This window comes from Enoplosus armatus, chromosome 11 (genome assembly GCF_043641665.1).
Source record: "Enoplosus armatus isolate fEnoArm2 chromosome 11, fEnoArm2.hap1, whole genome shotgun sequence".
Classification (NCBI taxonomy): Eukaryota; Metazoa; Chordata; class Actinopteri; order Centrarchiformes; family Enoplosidae; genus Enoplosus; species Enoplosus armatus.
Window position 1 is genome coordinate 21,888,542 of NC_092190.1, and position 19,707 is coordinate 21,908,248.

A 19,707-nucleotide genomic window follows, 5' to 3' on the forward strand; every position below is an offset into this window, starting at 1 on the left:
TTGTGATTGACTGAATTGTACTCCATGGTGTTGAAGTATTCAGAAAATGTATTGCATGTATTTACAGGCCTGTATATACACACATTTACATTATACACAACATAATCTTGTGGAATTTGTACATTCATCAATGGAAATCACTCAAGCAGGCACTTCATTGTAGATTCACCAACATGATGCAAAGCTGTGAGCACTTTATAATAGATAGGTAGGTTTTTATAAACTGTTACTTCTGGATATACAGTACATATTAAGGCAAACGTATATTTAGACATTGTTGACATGCAGCCGTCCTTCATGTTTCTTCATTCCTAGACGATGAGAAAGCTTGCAGAGAATATTTTGCACATTTGACATAAGAGAAATAAATACAGCCAGACAAGTTCCTTTAAACTTAAAATGTTTTCATAGTAATACATGGACATCAACCCTATTTTGTTTCTGCCCATAAGTCCTCTATTACAGAAAGCCAACAGCGTTGTTTGAGTGAGTAATTCTGGAAATGAAATGACTGAGTCTGAATTCTGACACGTTACCTGCTGATTTGCAACTTTAAGTTCGTAGAAAATGTCCAATATGATAGATTTTCCATGATACCCCACTGATACTGATGCTTTAGCCTGGCAAATGTCCCGTATCAGATAAAAGTATTGGTGCATGCTGTTCTCATCCTTCATCGGGGGGCAAATAAGGACACAGGACCTGTGACCACATCTGGCTTCATACCCTCCGATTTGACTTCTTCATGTGAGCTCTGAGATGCTGATGTTGACAAACAGGGAGGAGGGCGGGATCGCTGTTCCATCTTTAGAGAGCATGTGTATGTGACGATATCCTGGAACAGAGTGGCGCTGAGTGAATCCCTAATAATAATATGATTGTATCTACATGTTTAATCAACACTGCAGTGAGCTGTAACCCTGCTGGTTTCAGCGCCATGCTTTGTGTCTCACTGTGCTCTTCGCTCACCTGCTTGGATGCACGTAAACGGAAGAGTGAACTGTCCCATGAAGTCGTTCCTGGACGCCTTGTCATAGTCCTCCACCACAAAGCGAACCAGGGCCAGCTCGGGGGCGTGGATGACAAAATTTAAAGTTTCATTCCACACTGGGTTAAAACCTGCAGGTGGAGGGCAGTAGAGGAGTGAGTATGACCTGCTGAGATGTGACTTTTTATTTCCAAATGTTCGTTTTCGATTGATCTCGTTGTTTTCTTTCACATACTGGCCCTTTTATCATAAAAACGATCTATGTAAATGAAATAGACGTGTTATCTGTATTTTAAAAAGAACTGAACACACTCTCACCATTGTTGTTAATGTGACTGGTCTCCTCCTTGGCCTGGTCCTGTGGCACTCCATAGATCTCCACTCTGACCAGGGGGTCTACAATGGAGCCCTCTTTCTGATTCACCTTTGGAAGCTGCTGCCCACTGATCACCTGATAAACACACAAACATATTTGCATATCAGATACAGAAACCACTGTACTGTGCTTGCACCCTGTCTCACATTTACACACACACAGACAGACAGTCGTGGCTACAAAACTCGACTCTCATGTGGTTTTGAACCTGTATGGATAAGCGCAGTGGTTTGTAGCCTCGCCGCTCCTCGGGTTTCTCTGGGCTGAACCGAGTGAGGCCGTCTCTCATGAAGTCAGGCTTGAGGACGTAGCCGCAGCAGCTATTCTGCCTGAACAGCCCATCATTCAGGTCCATTTCCAGACCAGCCGTCTGGAAGTTCAGAGCCACTTCGGGAAAGAGGGAGAAGGGAAATAATGCAATTAACTGGCTGTATCACGTGATTTCCCAGACTCAGAGTCATCCATCTAGCTATCGAAGTTCACGTGAGCAGAGGACTGTCTTTCATCCAGAACAGACGGCGTCAGCGTGAGCCCTCGTGACAGGAAGCATCTGTCCTGTCAAACTCCTCCAGCTGTGGGGGGTGATGTTCTGTATCTGACCCTGACCTCTAGCCTCCCTGCAGAGGAGGAGGTGGGGGTGGCAGTGAGGGCATGCACAAAGCGAATCACTCCTCAATATACTGTCACAAAAGACGCAGTGTATTTATGAGCAGCATGTTGTGTTCTCACACATTTCTTTGTTATTTCCATCTTCAAATTGCTAGATTGGGCATCTATGTGGAATAGTGATGTGAGCTGCATACCATATAATCGCAATGTGGCTGGTTCAGTTTCAGCTGGGGACCATTTTGCATTGGAAAAAAGAAGGTTTTCATCCAGCAGTGACAGAATTGTTTTATGTTCTAGCTACATATATAAGTACTACTCATATTTGGCAAATTAACAGCACTGACTCTGACTGTCTACATTCAGGATCCTGAAGGTCAAGTTGTCTTCATGTCAGTGAGGGGCTGTGGACATCAGAACATTCATTAACACTGGAAACAGACAGGTCTAATTTTGGAGCAAAGGTTTGGTTTAACCAGCAGAGGGCCACCTTCCCCCTCACCTATCTGGCAGCCCACATTCCACATCTCCTGCGGGTTATAGTTGGAGGAGTCTGTCCTGAGGCCACTGGGGTAGATTCTGCTCAGCTGCCTCGAGTTGTACTGCACAAAATCTGCCCCTGAAGAGAAGACAGACAATGAATTTCTATAGCATAAACCCAGATACAGTTATAATTAATATAATGATATAAGAAGATACACGATGTTACACATGTATGATCATATTACAGTCATAAAACAGGTCTATTATTTTATCTGAGCAAAATGACATGCACTTATTATTTAATAGTTCTCCACTCTTTCCCAAAATACGCTGTTTCCCTCTGGTACCTGCGTCCTTAGCGAGCCTCTTGGCCTTGGATTCAGAGAATGAGGACATCTCATAACATTTGGCGTGTGAACGAGCATGCTCGAAGCCATGGAAGTGCACACTCTTGCAGTAAACCACCAAGTCTGACAGCTCCCTGGACAGTTTGGACTTGGATTTCTGCAAAAAGGTTGGGGGGGGGGGGGGGGGTGAATAAAACAGAAAATGAGTCAATAAACACAACAATTTCATAAAGACGAAGAACATCTAGGGTGAGTAGTGGCCATACAGTTCAAAGGTCGAAGGCCAGAGATTAAATAATAATATTAGTCTAGTTATTAGCTGTTTTGTTTAAATGTAGGACAAATTACTAGATCATTATTACTTTATTTGTTGCAATTGTGTTTAGTTGCAGACAAATTACCAGATAATATATATATATATTTAATTTCCAACTTTTTTCACACTGGTTGTAATTTCAGGTTAGTAGTGGACAAATTACCAGGTCATTATTATCTAACTATTGGCCTGTGATTTACAGGGTTACCAGGTAGAGAATATTTCTCAATCAAAGCTTTAAAGCAGCTAAGAAATCCGGGTAAAATGTTCCCTCTCTCTGCCTCATTAACTTAATTAAATTCCATTATTAAAACCACAAATGCTTCCAGCTAATCTCCCACTGCCCAGCAGGGAAATGCTGCACTGGGAAGTTCACTTATCTAAGTGTCATGGACAACCCGTAAGCACTGCTTTGAGAATAATGTTCGAGGTTAACTTGCCCAGATAAATATGAAATGCTGAGTTAGATATTTTCATGTTCACAGAAGACTGTTTTTCCCGCCACTAAGGGGAATCACATTGGATGCTGTTTCCTTTCTCGCTCGTCTATCTGTCTTTCTTTTTACAATCTCCCTTCTTTTACTCCAGTCTCGCCTCACTGGCTCTTACGTCCCAACCCAGTTTCCTGTCTCTCTGTACTATCAGGCTCCATTCACTCCTGTCTTGATTCACTATCACTGTTGATGTCACTCCCCGTCTCTGTCTTCTGTCTGTTTTCACTTATACGTCCGATCATGCAAAAAGAAATAAAGTCTCTCTTGGATTAAAAAAGGTGACATCGAGGGATCTCGGATCTTACAGAAAGATCATAAAGTCGTAGACTAGAGTTCATCTACCTTCCCAGCAGGTGGGTCTTCTGTAGACGGGCTCTCAGCATCACCGTTGGCGATCTCTTCCTCATCGCTAACTTCATCTGTCAGGGTTTCATCGAGACAACCTTCTAGACCGCCAATCTTCTTAGCTTTCAGCAAAACTTTCCCCTTCAGTTCCTGTAACCAACACCAGCACAAGCACACACTGGTGAAGGCAGTTCCTCTACATACTGTATGTGATCATCGCCTCCACAGTACAAATGAGTAGATTTGAGACTTGTATTAAATCCAGTTCCATTGTTGAGAGATCCAGCTACATGAAATATGACCATAGCTCATCCCTTTGGAGATCCACTGAACTTTGACACACATAGAAAAGGACAATAATCAACCAATGAAAGAGGGACACATGAGAAAAAGAATTCAAAAAGAACTCCTGCACCTCCTGCTGATGGCAGCTTCAGCCCTCACTTAACTACAACATCCTGTTCAACCTATCGCAGCACGTCAGAGGCCTTTATGCTAACGCGTAACATCCTGTGTGATCTATGCTAACGGTTATTCTCTACATCTCTACATGTGCCAGACACCCTGTATGACCTACGGTCGAGCCTCCAGCAACCGACATCAAAGCCGTTTCACCTTTCTGCTTCATATGTGATCAAAAATAGTTCTGGCTTGCTAAAGAAGGGTGTGGTAAGCGACTTTATGCATCTAATCTCACAATCTGATGCTAAATTGTAAATTGAATTTCTTTGTCTTGAATTGAATTTGAGTTGTTGCCAAAGTGCTGGAAGAGGCTTGATGCTGCCTCATCAAAGCAGACGATCAGGCTCTTGAACCCAGTCTGGAGCCTCCCTCAGACTATCTGAGGTACCACCAGATCCATCTAAAAACTGCAGCACATACACTCGGTTGTTTATCCGGCTACGTCGCTGTACCTTCACGGGACACTGTGGTCTGAAAGAAGTGATACAACCAAGCTGGTTATCGCCAGTCAAATTATTATCTTAAGCAGACTCTAACTCAGTGTTTAACTGCATATGTAGAATATATATATATCAGTAAGCCGTCCCAAGGTAAAGTATCTCCAAGAGGGTATTGGCTAGGAGCCGTAACAACACATTAATGTTAGCTGAAATGGCTGACTGAGTGTCGGACTAGAGCAGCATGAGAATTTGACAGGACACTCCGATGTTACAGTTTTGGAGTGCTTGATGTCTTCAGCACCCAGACAACTCATGAGGGTGGTCTTTCTTCCTGCACTTTGCTGTCTCCTAACTAAATGCAGCAATGTACCACTATTTAATTGGCAAAATCCTCAATGGAATTCCTCATAGCATTTATCTGCCATTACTTCAAGTTAGAATTGATTGTCCTAAGTGCTCTAATGGAAAATAGTTTGGAAGTTATACTATTGCTTTTAGGATCAGTGGAAGATGGACAGCAAGGCCCACATGAGCCATTAATCTTTGAAATGTCTCTGAATTGTTAATGATACCTAAGTTTCCCTACCTAAAATTAGGCAGGGTACTGTCTGAAAACATTTCAGGTCCTGATGTTAATAGATATCTAAATGTAACATAACCTCAAACCATGTAACTGTTAGAACTGTTAAAAATCACCAAAAAAAAACCTAACCCTAACCCTAACCCAGAAATTGTCAAATAATATAACAAATTAATGAATGTCATCACACAAGAAGGTGCTGAATTTGTAACCTTTGTAAAGTTTCATGAGAAGTTGAAAGGGAAAATGAATCCCAGGGTGCACATTTGACAAAAAATAACAAAACCCGTACAGATCCTAACCTGCGGAGACGGAAGCTGTTGAGGGACCGGCCCATCCAGCAGGGTGGTCAGTAGTGCGTCACCCAAGATTTGGCTAAGGTGTCGGGCCATGACCGCCTGCTGCTCCACACCACAGTGATTCTCGAGGGACAGGATGACGGGGAAGTCTGACACCTATCAAACAGGAAAGAGAAGACGCAATACTCAAGTATACAAGTGGCTCTTATTTATGTTGTAAGTCATTCCAAGTATTTTAACAGTATTGTATTGAGTTTTCCATTGAGCATAAGTTTCCACAATCCTCCAGTTTCTTCATCATATCTTCCTAACGTTGGGTAGGAAAGTTTGAGTAGGACAGAATAGAGAAGTGGAGACACAGAGTGGAGAAGTTCTTGGTGATTTTCCATGTAGGTCAGTCAGCAGGGCTACATTTGATTCCAGGGGCGGGGAAGGTTACCAACTGCTCCATGTGGGCTTCACACTTTTCTGGGCACGCAGGCAGTCCTGTGACTGGAATTTATAGCTGCTCTCAAGGGTTGGTTTGCTTAGTACCAAAAACACATTTCTACATTACTTTTATTGGTGCAGATTCATTCGTTTCATTTGACTTTAGACAAATAAAAAATAGTTTTTAGACATTTGTGTCTGAGATCGGAGGTGAATGGAATTTCATGTGCGGTTGTTTTGAATAAAATCAACAGAAACATTGTTAAACACTGTTAGTTTTTATACGGACAATTTCGTCTATTCCAATGCAAACTGTTCACAATGACATCTGTAGATTACTCAAGCAACTGAAAAATTAATTCTTGCAAGAAATATTGCTTTTGAATTTCATATCAAAAAACCTGAGCGGGCTGCATGGCTGGATACCACTAGGGCAAAGTGCTAAAATGTGTTTTCACGTGTCATTTAAGTCAACCAACCCTTTAGAAGCAAATGTTGCTCGTGCTGCTCACCTTGAAGGCGTATTCTTTCAGCGTTGAAATGATGTCTCTAAAAAGGATCTTGGATGTCAAAGTGTGACCGTGATACACAACGGGTTCCCCATCACTGCCGTCCCAGCAGTCCACCTCTACACAACGGCAGCCTCTCTTCAGAGCCCTACACACACACACACACACACACACACACATATATGTAAGTAATCACCATTGTTTTGTTTCAGTTATTACAATTTCACCTCATGACAAACTTGTTTATAACTGATTCTCAGCTTTTGTTCAAACCTAAAAAAGTCTGGATCAATTAACACAGGTCCTAAGAATAAAGCGTGTTGCATGTGGTGTGTGCAGCAGCCCTCACTGGATGTATGCCTCCAGACTGCTCTGTCCTCGGAGCTGGTCCTCCAGGAGGTAGGTGTTGTGCGAGGAGGAGATGAAGTAGTGGCTAAGCGGCTGGCTCATGTCCTGGTGAAGATTCCGATGTTCGGGTTTAAATATGGAGCCCTCCTGTGAGCACAGGTACATCTGGAAGCCATCAAACGACATAGCGCCTTGCTTCTTGGCTGCACAGAGGGTAAGATACAGATGGTGTTGGCACAAGAGCACAATCCAAGTTTATTTGGCCATAAAAAAATAAAATCTGCCGGGACTCTAAATAAAAGACCAGTGACTTCAGTATTCACGGATCAAGAGGCAGCGCAGGGCACATAAGAAGCAAGTCTTTCTCAGTCATTATGCACTAGTGTCCCATGGGACTTTTTAATTTGCCATCTCGGCAAGGCAAGTTTATCTATATAGCGCAATTCACATTGGCAATTCAAAGTGCTTAACAAATGAGCAAATAAAAGAACCAAAGCAAAACAAAACAAAATCCCTTCCGTTATTTCCAGCCGAGGATCCATTGCTCTGTTAACAACCTCTTCTGCTCCACAGTAGATATTATTATTATGTATATAAGAGGCAATAAAAAAAATACTATACTGAGAGAATAAATATTTCAAGGTATTATATTAGAACAGCTTGTACACATTCCTATTATTAAATCAATCCCATATGGCTGTATTTCAGGGCAGTTGTGCAACTGGGCCACTCCTCTCGAGGTCCAGCCTGTCCTGCAGTAATACAGGCCCCGCAGTCCATCACAGCCATCTTTACCTGATTCAGATGGTTCATAGCGGTCAATCAGCTCCTGGGCATGCTGGGCACTCTGCTCCCCCTCCTGCTGCTCCGTGCTCAGGAAGTTCTCCAGCTCCTCCAAAATTAACTTCTCTCCATCTCCGGAGTAGTCCTGGAACACCTTCCACACTTCGTCCCTCTGAGTCAGCATCTTATAGAAGTGGACAAACTGCTCGATTTCCAAAGAGCCGCTCTCCGACTTGTCGGCCATCTGTGGAAATACAGGAGGAGCTTTATTAATGTATTTGTTGCACTGTTGCTGCTCCATGTGTTTTGGGTGGGTGTGTGCATTTACTGAGTACTGAGTAAAACTTAATTCTGTTTCATAACCTAGTTAGATAAATGCAACATAAGACAACAAGGGACGAAGGAGGTCTAATGGTCAGCGGTCTGCCATGACCACATAGTCACAGGTTCAATCCCCGTAGCAGCTAATGTGTCATGTCACAAGGAGCTTGAGGAGAGCTCTGAACTGCTACTTGCTCAATCTTAGAGTCAACCCAATTACACCAAATGCCAAAGATGGAAAGATAAGACACATTGCACAAGGCTCACACTCCCTAAAGCCAGATGTTTCAGCTGAATGGCTTCTCAGACCTCCTGCAACAATATCCAGTTCAAAAGCTCACCGTGAAGAGGTGCAGAGCATGCTCCTCATTCATGTCGACGTTCATCATCTTCAGCAGTTTCCGCACCTCTTTGAAATTCATCTTCCCGTCTTTGTTTTTGTCAGCTTTCTGAAACCAGTCCCAGACCCACCTGAGGCGACGCTGAGGGAAACGCCAGCTCAGAAGTGTTGTGGACCAACAATTCCAATTTTATAAACTTTATTTTCCCATTAGGAACTTCAAGATTGTTCTCACAATCAGCCGGAGAGTTCTGTTAGAAAAATACCCTGCTAATGTACTCTAATGTGGGTAGAGACTATTTGGAGCTTTGTTCAGAGAGGACAGGGGGTGAGCCAGCGTTTGATGCCCGTTAACACTAGAATAAACACACAAAACCAGTCATCTACAACAGTAAAAGGATACTGGTCCAGCCTCTCTTTCTCATCCATCGTTTGAGTCTTGTGAATCAGCTTGCGCACTCCCTGGATCCAGGCTTGGGCCTCCTCTGGCGTCTCGGCCACGAGGTCCAGGTTGCCTTGGCGACCGTGAAACACCAAGGTGAAGCAGAGGCCAGCGTGGAACTCCTCGGCAATGCTCAACAGGACCTCCGACTGGTGGCCCTCGCGCACGGCCTCCATCTCGGTAATTGAGACTGAGAAAGGATCAGTGTATGGTTAAAGTGACAGTTCAGTGTTTGGAGGATTGTTCTAGTTTAATTCTTTGTTTTCGGTACTTTATTAGCCTGGTGCATTTTTTAAAACACTCTCAAAAACAAAATACCTACTTACAAATCAATTATACCGAGTAGTTATTGTTGGATTATTGTCCCATTTTTGTATTTTGTATTTCTACTTATCTGTTAAAACTTGTCATTCATGTCATGGCAGCCCCATTATTTCCCCAGACACCCAGAAACCAATACTATCTGACCCCAGGTTTTCTGTGTGTTAGCGATTAGCTTATCTTAGCATAACGGCTAGCTGTTTCCCCCTGATTCCAGTCTTTATGCTAAGCTAACCTGCTGCTAGCTGTAGCTTCATATTTACCATTCAGAACTGAGAGTGGTGTTGATCTTCACATCTATTCTTGGCAAGAAAGCAAATAGGCATATTTTCCAAAATGTCTAACTATTCCTTTAAATAGCGCTTAACCCCATTTATTAAATGAATGAAAGAATGTCTCTACAATCGTGCATGCAAACATGTGCACACATCGGTACTCACAAGTGGAGTGGCCTTTCCCTGCCCATCTGGACTTGTACCAGATCGTCAGGCCGTCCTCCAGGAGGCGGAAATGCCGCTGCTTCTTCCACGAACGGGACTTGACTTTTCTCAGAGTCGATCCCGCCATCATCACCTTGACATCTGGGTCATCTTGGATACCTGCACAGAGGAGGATTTAACTAGTTCCAATGATTCTGCTACTACTGATTCAATAAGGACATATGGACTTGACACTGAACTGAACTTCTATTAGGCCATAAACCTTCAAACAAATTGCAAAATCATCACAATTTAGAACAACTTTTACTCACGTGAACCTTCGGGATCCATCGTTATTCTTGAATCATGCCAATGGAAATGTTCTGCTAAAAAGACGCAGATGTCACCGCACAGTTTCCAAACAAAATTCAATATGCAAAAGCTCCATGTGCATTCAACTGCTGCATAAACTACCTAAAAACAAATAACATTAATCTTCAGTTGTCCATAGAGGGTTTTCTGTGCACACTTTCAGGAACATCCTGTATCAGTTACACAAAACTTAATGTATCTCTTGTTGTCTTGCTGCTTAATGTGCTGTTGTTAAAAGAGGACATTACTAGTTCACTTTGCCCATACAGGACTTCCCTGCTGATCCAGGGATGTGAAACGTGTCCACTCATCACTTTAAATAACCAGCCATTCTGTTGTGTGTCCCTTGAGCAAAATACTGAATCCCTACCAGTTCCAGGTATGCTGAACCAGACCTCTGTGACATGAAACTGGGGCCAACAAAGACCCAGATCCCTTAAAGGATGATTGAAGTCGAAAAAGAGAGGATACTGACACAGTCTGCAATGGTGTAGTAGACTATGGGCACTGACTGCCATGGTATTTTCAAGACGAGTCAGCTTTTAAATATTGATCCACTCACATCATCAAACTTTACTCATTCATTAGACTGGCTTGAGCATGGCAACTCCTGCAGAGAAAAACCACACACACACTCCGCAGCCTGTGCTCGCCTCAGCCTGATCAGATGCAAATCAAGAGCAGACATAAAGATTGATTTGTAAAAGATTGATTTATCTACATGTGGTTGTGATACAATCACTCTAAGACTGTTGTTATGAAATAAAAAAAAATGCCACAAAAACATGCCATCAACAAAAGGGAGCTTTCATGTATTATACGCAACATGAGCATATGTATTTCTTTTAGCCGAGCTGGCAACGTGGCCCTCTATGAATTGTAATAACTTTGCTGATCCCTTAAACATTTCATCTAGCGCCATCATCTGGACAAAACTTAAATGTGTCCAATGCTTTGGTTTATGACCAAATACCTGGAAAGACATTCCCATCAGCCATCAGCTGTACTTTAATGCTAATTACCAAATGTTAGCATGCTAACACGCTAAACTACGGTGGTGAACATGATGCCTGCGAAACATCAGCATTGTCATTGTGAGCATGTGCAGCCTCACAGAGATGCTAGCATGGCTGCAGACTTTTAGTCTGGTTAACATTAGAATAACGGAAACGTGTTGGAACTACTCTGTTTCTACTGAGTTATACAGGAAACATCGCCTTGTGAAACAGCTCAAGTCAAGTCACTTTCTTTCTCTAGACCAAAATCATAAATTACACCCTCATAACATGTCTCATTAAGACCGCAGACTTGCTGCTTATCAGTGAAAAGTGATAAACCCCTGCTATCTCTGTTGTTGGCTGATAAATGTGGATCAGACGCTTCCGGAAAGGGAAGGGTTTTACAATGTCTGTGTATCTGTATTCCTGTCTGACAGCTATCCTTTCCTTTCATTGTCTCCTGAAACAACAAGATCTTGTCTTGGGTTCTGTGTGTTTCACAACCCCCCCGTGCCAGTCCTCCTCACAGTATGACTGATGTGGTGTCAGGAACATATTCACAGTTGCATCACAATTTAATATCACACCACTACTGGAAAAACAACAACAACAGACTGACCATGAAAGCGAGGCTTATTTTCCACAGCGATTTGCTCCATAAACTAATGTGCTCTTTCATGTTTGGTGCTTTCACTGCAGAGCCACGTCAAACACACTTTTATTTTCCGTCCAAGTTCCTCAGATCCTACTGCTGAAAGTTCAACACACCCTCCTTCAAACTTCACGTCCAGACCTTTAAGCTGCAATTAGGTCACATTATGTTGTTTTATTTTTGGGACCATGCTTAAGCGTTTTGGACAGGCGCTCTCCTCAGGCGAGATGAGTCACACACGGCCACTTCTTCAGGGAGTTTACTGACCACACACACACACACACATGACATGGCTCACGGGATGGGAATTGGGAATAAACAACTCAGTCAGAATAACAGCTACTTTTTCCTTGCGTGCTTCTAGCTTGTATTTAAAATCTGTTGTTGTATGTTCTATTTCCACCGTGCTGTACAGTGGGATTTGAGTCCTGATAGTTACCCATGACTGCCTTCTTCCTGCACACAATCATGTGAAGAATTCAACAAACAAGTGAACAGGCCGTGCCCGTCCAATAAAATCCATATATAACTCCAAGCCGCGGCGGGGAGGGAGGTTTGTGCAGTAAATTAGAACCAGAGGCAGAAATATGAGACATGAAAGCATCACTTCAGCAAAGCCGGAATGCAACTGCAGCTGGAGACAGAAAGAGTGACTGAGACAAACTGCAAGTGGCATGTTTCCTTGACAAGGAAAAAGAGTTTTACTCACCAAAAGTATAGATCTCACAGGGAGTCCGACCTCCAGAGGTGGGTACTCTTCGGGAGACGGCTCTCCCAGGGAGTGCCTCAGATACTGAGGGGTAGGACCCTGGATGGCCGGCTCGAGAGAAGGATCAGGGAGGTGTGTGTGTCACACTGCTGAGATCCAGACTCAAGGAGAGTCCTGGGACTGTTGGCTGAGCTCGGGCCTTAAAAGATTGGGAGTGTCTGAGGGGAAATCTGGCTCAGCCTCCTCTTCCCTCCCCTCTTTCTCCACTCTGAGAAACCTGATTCCCTAGTCACTGCTGCCGCACGCTGGTACGCTCTGCTCCGCTCCCACCCCTCCTTATCCTCATCCTCCTCTTCCTCTACACCCCCTCCCCACCAGCTTTCCTTCCTTCCCTGCCACTCCCTCACTCTGCCATCCGCAGACCCCTCGCTGCATCTGGTGGAGGTCACTCCCCTCAGTCTGCTCCGCCTCGTTCTGTCTGTCCCTCTCCTTCATCCTCTGGGCGAGTGAGGATGCTCTGCAGAGCGGCTCTCGTGTTTCTGTATCAGCACTGATAACGGCTGACACAATTCTGGGAAGAGGTCTGCTGTGTTGAGGAAAGAAGCCAAATTATAAAACAATGAGAAACACATATCGTGCATGAAAACAAAATCCCCATCTGCAGAATCAGTCACAAGTCAACAGAGGACTCCTGCTTTTTAAGAATTCTGCTCCCTTTTCCTGATAACACAGCGGATCGGGCTAAACCCGATATCTACCTGATGATAACTGAAGATTGCAAAGGTCTGATTAAAGACTGATAAAGGACGACACTGTAGAAGTTGGCAGTGTGACTCATGCTGCAGAGCAGAGCCTTGAATGGCAGACAGCCAGTTAGATGTCGTTTTTTATTACAATGCCCATTCTAGTTTATATTTCTCCGCTACTCCAGCATGCATGTGAAAATGCAGTGATTATAGTCTAATTTGAACCTGTTTTAAAATGCAAACAAATGAGTGAAGTGAATATTAGTGGCCGTCTGAATCACAGATAGCAACACATAAGTGGAAAACATCACTTTCCCCTTTCCTCACCCAGTCCAGCTAATGTACTCTTCCATTTGAAAGGCTCCCTGGACCGGGCCCATAATGACTTCAGCTACTGTGGCTCTTTGCTCATAAAAGGTAAACGGACAAAAACACAAGATGCACACTTAGGAACGTCTCCTGTGGGGATCAGACTTGCTCACAAATGGAGGGCTCGAGCGTAGGTGTTTCCGCGATGCATGTTGTCCATCTCAGTCGCTGCGAGGATAATGGAACCTATGGGGGCATCAATCCGTTAATGTACCGGTAAAAGGAAAAGAGGTCAGTGCAGTCGGTGGGGCTGTTAGACGGAGTTGAGCCACTCCCTCATCTGACTGACAAATAATGGACCCAATTTAGAAACTTCAAAACTTTGGCTGAAAAATGCCCCCCAATTAAAAAACAGATGTTTTTCTTTATTTACACAGCGTCGCGTGACTCATCAACATGCTGCTGCGTTTGTTGAGCCAAGACTCAAAAATAGATGATAATAATTATGATATTATATAAATATAATTGATAAATCAGTTGACAGAAATGAGTATTCCCTGGTCTCAGATTCTTAGATTTGAAGATTTGCTGCTTTTTCATGTTTTGTATCACTTTAAGTTGGACATGTTTTGCTTTTTGGTTGGCAGTAGTGAAAAGTAACTCAGTACAATTTTGAGGTACTTGTACTTTAGTTGAGTACTTCCATTTTCAGCTACTTTTTACTTCTACTCCACTACAGTTCAGAGGCAAACATTATCATTTTTACTCCAATATATTTATTTGATAACATCAGTTACTTTCCAGATTCAGATTAATGCTACAAAAGATAATCGATAAATAAATCCTGATATTATTTTATCAATAATAGACTTGATTGATTGATCTCCAGGGGGCAATTCACAAACTATACAGCAGTATATAAAGTAATATATATATAAAGCTTTTCAAATTTCTCCACATGCAGCTGCAACATTTAAGTGATGAACTCATTACTTCATAAATAATCATAATCCACTAATATAATATACATCATTCTAAAATGGGCCAGTCTGCAAAATGAATACTTTTACTTTTGGCACTTTATATATTTTCACGCTAACACTTTTGCAGTTTTACTTTTACAAATTCAAATGCAGAACTTGTGAGTGTTTCTGCACTTCTACTGAAGTAAAAGACCCGAGTGCCTCTTCCACCACGTCCTTTAATCGGACAGAACGTTTTTCACTATGTTTCAGACTAAATGATTGATCGAGTGATCAAGTCATGAACCTGTAAGGATCATAATTGTTAGTTGTGGCCCTACTCAAATCATGCTGACCAGCCTATACATAGTAATGCATGTATACCAACAGTATACAAGCATTACTATGTATATTATATGTGTGTGTGTTTTTGAAAATGATTATGAAATATACACATTTGTAATTGACAAAAAGAAGAAACTTTGTAAAGCTACATTGGATAACCTTTCCTGCCACTAGCTCAACAATACATTAACAAAGAAATGTCCATCAAACTCAGATGTCACTCTGTGTTTCTGGTGGATGAGACAGAAAGCAGTTCCTCTTACTACGTGTCAGGGGAACTATTCATACCCTGAGCTGGGTGGAAAACAAGAACCAGCTTCTGAGATTTCTCTCTGGACAGAAATCATTTTACTGAGCCACCAAACAAAGTGACCAGTAAAAACATAAAACTGTACAGAAATACATCCACTGCATCACTAATACCAGACCAAAAGAAAAGAGACACCAGCAGTCATAGAGAAGATTAAAAAGTCTTATTTGAAATGAAAGAAGCAAAAAATGACAGCCTGCTTTCAAGTGGAATGTTACAGAAAGTTAGAGAGACAGACGGAAAGAAAACTGACCGATATTAACAGAACATTCATAAGCAAATACCAGCCAATATATCATCATTGGATTTCAATTATTCTCAAGTATCAGTATCAGCTTTGAAAATCCAACCAATCAGTCTGGCTCTTAAAAAACTGGTTTTCAGTTGTGACAGTGACCTCATGACATACTGGCAGAAAAACTGGTGTAAATTAATCAATCGATCCAAAAGCAAAAACATCTTCCGTCCTTCACTTTTCAGACAGTCTTAGCATCACATTTCGCAAAATACAAAATCTAGACAGTGATGAGGGAGTCCTTCGGTATCAGCTGTAAGCACTTTGTCCCCATCACTGCGGAGCCAGTGGGATGCCCCTAGCGTCGGTGACTTGACCCTCCTGCAGGTTCTTAACCAGCTGTGCCAGCCAGCGCTTCGTGGTGGTGTCGTCCTTCAGCACCTGGGCGAAGGTGCTGTCTTTCAGCTGGTCTGGCAGACACTGACGCAGCGCTTCTCTGGCTCTGAGGACAGAACACCACATGTCACAAAACAAATGTACTTTTCTGTCAACAACATCTCGCTAGAAAACAGCTTCTCATGATGGTTGCTCCACATGGCAGCAAGAGGTAAACCTTTTTTAAAAAGTCTGTATGTCTCTACCTACATCGAGATTACATGCACGTGTGGAAAAATCAGCCCAAAAGAGCAAAAGTATTTGTTTCATAATGATATAAAGAGGAGAAAAGGTGGCTAGCTTAGCATCTATAAGCCTGTAACCACCAAACATTCATTGGAAATTCATTATCAAAATGGCAATAAATACATCTTCTAGGTCATTAAGTAATTGTTACAATTAGTGTGCAAACATTAAGTTCCAACCACAGGCTGACAAGCCATTTAACTGACAGGCACCACACACTGTATTTATGTCATGGCTCCTCCTAGTGGCAAGTCCTGATCAAATCCTTGATATTTTCTGACCAGATACTAGTTTCCAGGGCCATGAGGGACCGGAGCGTATCATATACAGATCATCCCTCAATCAAGAGCCAAAGTTAAAACAGGTGACCACGTATACTATACTGTGTCTACAAAACACTGCTCTACCTGAGATTATCTGACAGGCGGAGGTAGCAGCGGACAACATGCTTCAACAGGCGCGCTGATGGTTCTTTGGAGAGCTGGAGCACCATTTTGCCCTGCAAAGAAAAATATGAAACATCATAATGTAACAGAGGATCTTCTCTTGTAAGCGCTGTGCCATCATCTGACCAGCAGGGTAAAATTCACACATTTCTCAAGGGATACTTACAAGGATCATGGCCACGTGGGAGAAACGTTCATACGTCTGACATATATAGGCCAGACCTGTGTCATCCAACAGGATCTTCTGCAGTATGAAAGTAGCAACCTGCCAAACAAAATGAAGTGAAGAGGGTGAAATGTTAGGCACGTGTTTTAACTATTAACTGTATACTAACAATCAAGTTAGTGTATAAGTCCGTTAGAGGACCGTTTGAAAAGCAGCTGGAACAGTTAAGTACCGTCTTGGAGAGCTCACTGCCTGATTCCATAATGCGGAGACACAGTGGGATGATTTCAGTGGTGAGGAGGAAGTTAATCACTTCTTGTTCATCCGTTTTGACTAAGGCACCTGCAGCGACCACAGAAAGACGGCTTGATAAGAATAATGAAGACACAGTTTTGTGGAAATAAAACCGCTAAGCAGAAGTAAAGTGTACCTATAACTCCCAGGCTGGTCAGTCGCAGGTACTCAAACGGCCGTGTCTTGCTTACAGTGTGCAGGAAAGGGTAAAGGAAAAGAGGGATGTGAGCAGCAAGAAACGCCGACCTGTTAAGGAGCAAAGAAGGAAAAGCATTTTAATCAATGTGACCAGACTTGCATACACGGTAAATATCAGACATAAGCTCTGAGGTTAACTTTGTACCTTCAATGGAAACAAAAACAAAAACCTAAATTAACAATACAAGCAATTGGCTTCATGAAGAAGAGGGATTAAAAGCCCACTTCTCAGATGTAAGACACTGCATTATACATATACACATTTTTAAAAAGGAAGTGAGCCATGTGGCATGTCTGATAAAGAGGTCAGTTCTGGCGTTTCCTTTCACATTCACTGAAGAATTATACTGTCACATGAAACACCCAAAACCTTCAAACAAATCTCATTGACATGTTTTGCCAGTGACTATGTCTGGATGATAACTGAACCATTTCCTGAGATTTCAACAAAACTTCAGAGCAAATTATGTCATATGTAGTGGAAAAGATAGATTAAAAGGAGCAGCATCTTTCTGGAGGCTTACATGGTTGTAGCTTCTAAAGCGTCTGCCATCTCTAGCATTAATTGGTACAAGTCAGTTACAAAAACCACTGCAATATTTCACTACACTGAAGTCCCCATTACCTTGTCTCTGGGTGTGAGGCAACACACTGCAGAAGTGCCAGGGCATTGCACACTCTGTTAGACTGGTGAGCTGTAAGCGTAGGTGGGTTTATAGACGGATAGATGTTCACTATTTCCTAAGAAGAAAACGAAATAAGATATGGAAAGAAATCAGTTAAACTTATCATCAAGGCCACACAACAGCAGATATAATGACAAATATAGTGAAAGAGATGTGCTACAGCTTGGGATGGGACGTGGGTCATGGGTCATACCTGCAAAAGGGCAGCAATGGTGCCACAGGAGTGCCACAGCATTGGTGCCAGGTCTGGCACAGACTCGCGTTTCTTGCTTAGCTCCAGCAAGGCATTTTCTCTGGTCTCTGGACTGGACAACTCATTGATCCACTGGTAGATCTTCTCCCGATCCACCTGGGCCAGGGCTGTGACGTTAGTTACAGCCTGTAAAAGGAAGGGAAAATAATCAACAAATGCTTTTATCATCACCATGCAATTAAAACTTGGATAACTACTGTGTATCAATATAATGCTATGAGAAAGGACATTATTTTGCTTATTAGAACAATGTAGCATACGTATTTTATGTCTGTTATCACTAGACATATCTACAATATGGCATCACATAATTCATAAAGGTAGCCTTCTCAAAAATATACTGATTTTATGAGGGAACAGCTTTATCCTAGCGCCATTGTGAATAAAATGGCAGTTTTACTGAGCTCTCATTATTATTATTATCGTTATTATTATTATTATTATTATTATTATTATGTGCAAAAAACTTTATTCTAAGCTCTGGTGGAGATCCCCAAGTTTCAAAATATACCCAATATGTCAGGCTGAATTGGGGAAATGTGAATAGATTGATATTGAATATTTCCATTTGGCCGAATGGTGCCGCCTCACAACACATGGAGTCTTGGATTTAAATATCTCATATGAAGCTTCAATTAAGAGTTGGAACATGAAACAGACAGAGACAGTGTTGAATAATGGTTTTAACAACCTTAAAGCAACGTAAGGGGAAACAAAGGGGGGAAATGTATGTCATAACGGCTGGTACCATACAGTACGCTGTTATTCAATACTCACTGCTCCCGTGGCCAGCATTCTCTGAAGCTCTTTGTGATCCAAAAGTGTCGTTAAAAACTACAGTATCCGCTGAAGAGTGGTGTAGTGGCAAACTAATGTGGCTGCAATTAAACAAAGTTGGCGTAACTAACACACAGTACAGGCAGCTAGCCTAAGCTAGCTGCTAAGTGTCTTGACAACCGGAATCCAGTACGCGCGTACATCGGTATTACAAGCAGCATAACTTCCTTTAGTTAACGGGATAACAAAACGTTAATGTTCTCATTTGTGTGTATCGATAATTTGCTCAACAGCTTACAACTGCTATTGATCAGATAACATAATCCAGCAGCGAGTTTCTATTAGATGCAATGGAGGCAACCTAAATACAACTAATCAAAATATCGCGAGAGGAGGATCGGACGCACTCTCGGTTATCATTTCCGTTGTAAATTTTCACATTCCCGCCATCATCGCGCAGTGTTGCGAGGCGTCGTGTGCGGGTCCACTGTCAACAACATACGTACTGGGGAGCAGGTGAATGCCGGCAAAACAAACTTTCTGCCCTCGGAGGACCCACGAAAACAATACTGTGATTCAAAAGTTTCAAGACGAGCACATATCATCGACAGGTAAAGAACTGCGACGATGTAATCAAACCGTGACACTGTTTTCATCACCAAATTACAATCAGGCAAATTAGCCAGTTAGCTAGCTCCCGCTAGCCTGCTAGCCGATTTGCTAATGTCGGCCTCCTCCATCCATTCAGCGTCTGTAGATGAAGGGACGACATTATCAGCATCCCAGACATTCGGCTTCGCTACAGTATCACCCTGGCTTGCTCTCCGTAACTTTGCTGGTTTTGCACATTTTTGTGGCTGTTCGCCTTGTCAGAATAACGTTCACCAATCTATAAGTATTGAACGTTGGTCTTTAATGTA

General features: G+C 42.5%; 2 protein-coding genes across 3 annotated transcripts; both read right to left on the reverse strand.

Moving 5' to 3' along the window:
* Positions 1-72: 72 nt before the first annotated feature.
* plcd4b (phospholipase C, delta 4b) lies at positions 73-9,999 on the reverse strand. Of its 2 annotated transcripts, none has more exons than XM_070914099.1 (15): positions 9,981-9,999; positions 9,670-9,828; positions 8,870-9,098; positions 8,468-8,597; positions 7,818-8,049; positions 7,024-7,225; positions 6,678-6,822; positions 5,740-5,892; positions 3,962-4,105; positions 2,801-2,957; positions 2,473-2,589; positions 1,573-1,751; positions 1,307-1,439; positions 970-1,119; positions 73-835 (listed from the first exon to the last, which is right to left on the reverse strand). In XM_070914099.1, the coding sequence occupies exons 1-15, from the start codon at positions 9,997-9,999 to the stop codon at positions 744-746; spliced, it is 2,241 nt and encodes a 746-aa protein (XP_070770200.1). In that variant the 3' UTR covers positions 73-743. The 2 variants fall into 2 exon arrangements, with proteins under 2 accessions (XP_070770200.1, XP_070770198.1); XM_070914097.1 differs by having other exon boundaries at positions 3,953-4,105.
* A 5,200-nt stretch (positions 10,000-15,199) lies between these two features.
* LOC139292494 (CCR4-NOT transcription complex subunit 9-like) lies at positions 15,200-19,122 on the reverse strand. The gene is made up of 8 exons (XM_070914845.1): positions 18,788-19,122; positions 17,951-18,136; positions 17,697-17,812; positions 17,010-17,119; positions 16,812-16,921; positions 16,580-16,678; positions 16,375-16,466; positions 15,200-15,788 (listed from the first exon to the last, which is right to left on the reverse strand). Exons 1-8 carry the CDS (start codon positions 18,803-18,805, stop codon positions 15,620-15,622), a joined length of 900 nt encoding a protein of 299 aa, XP_070770946.1. The 5' UTR covers positions 18,806-19,122; the 3' UTR covers positions 15,200-15,619.
* Positions 19,123-19,707: the final 585 nt, after the last annotated feature.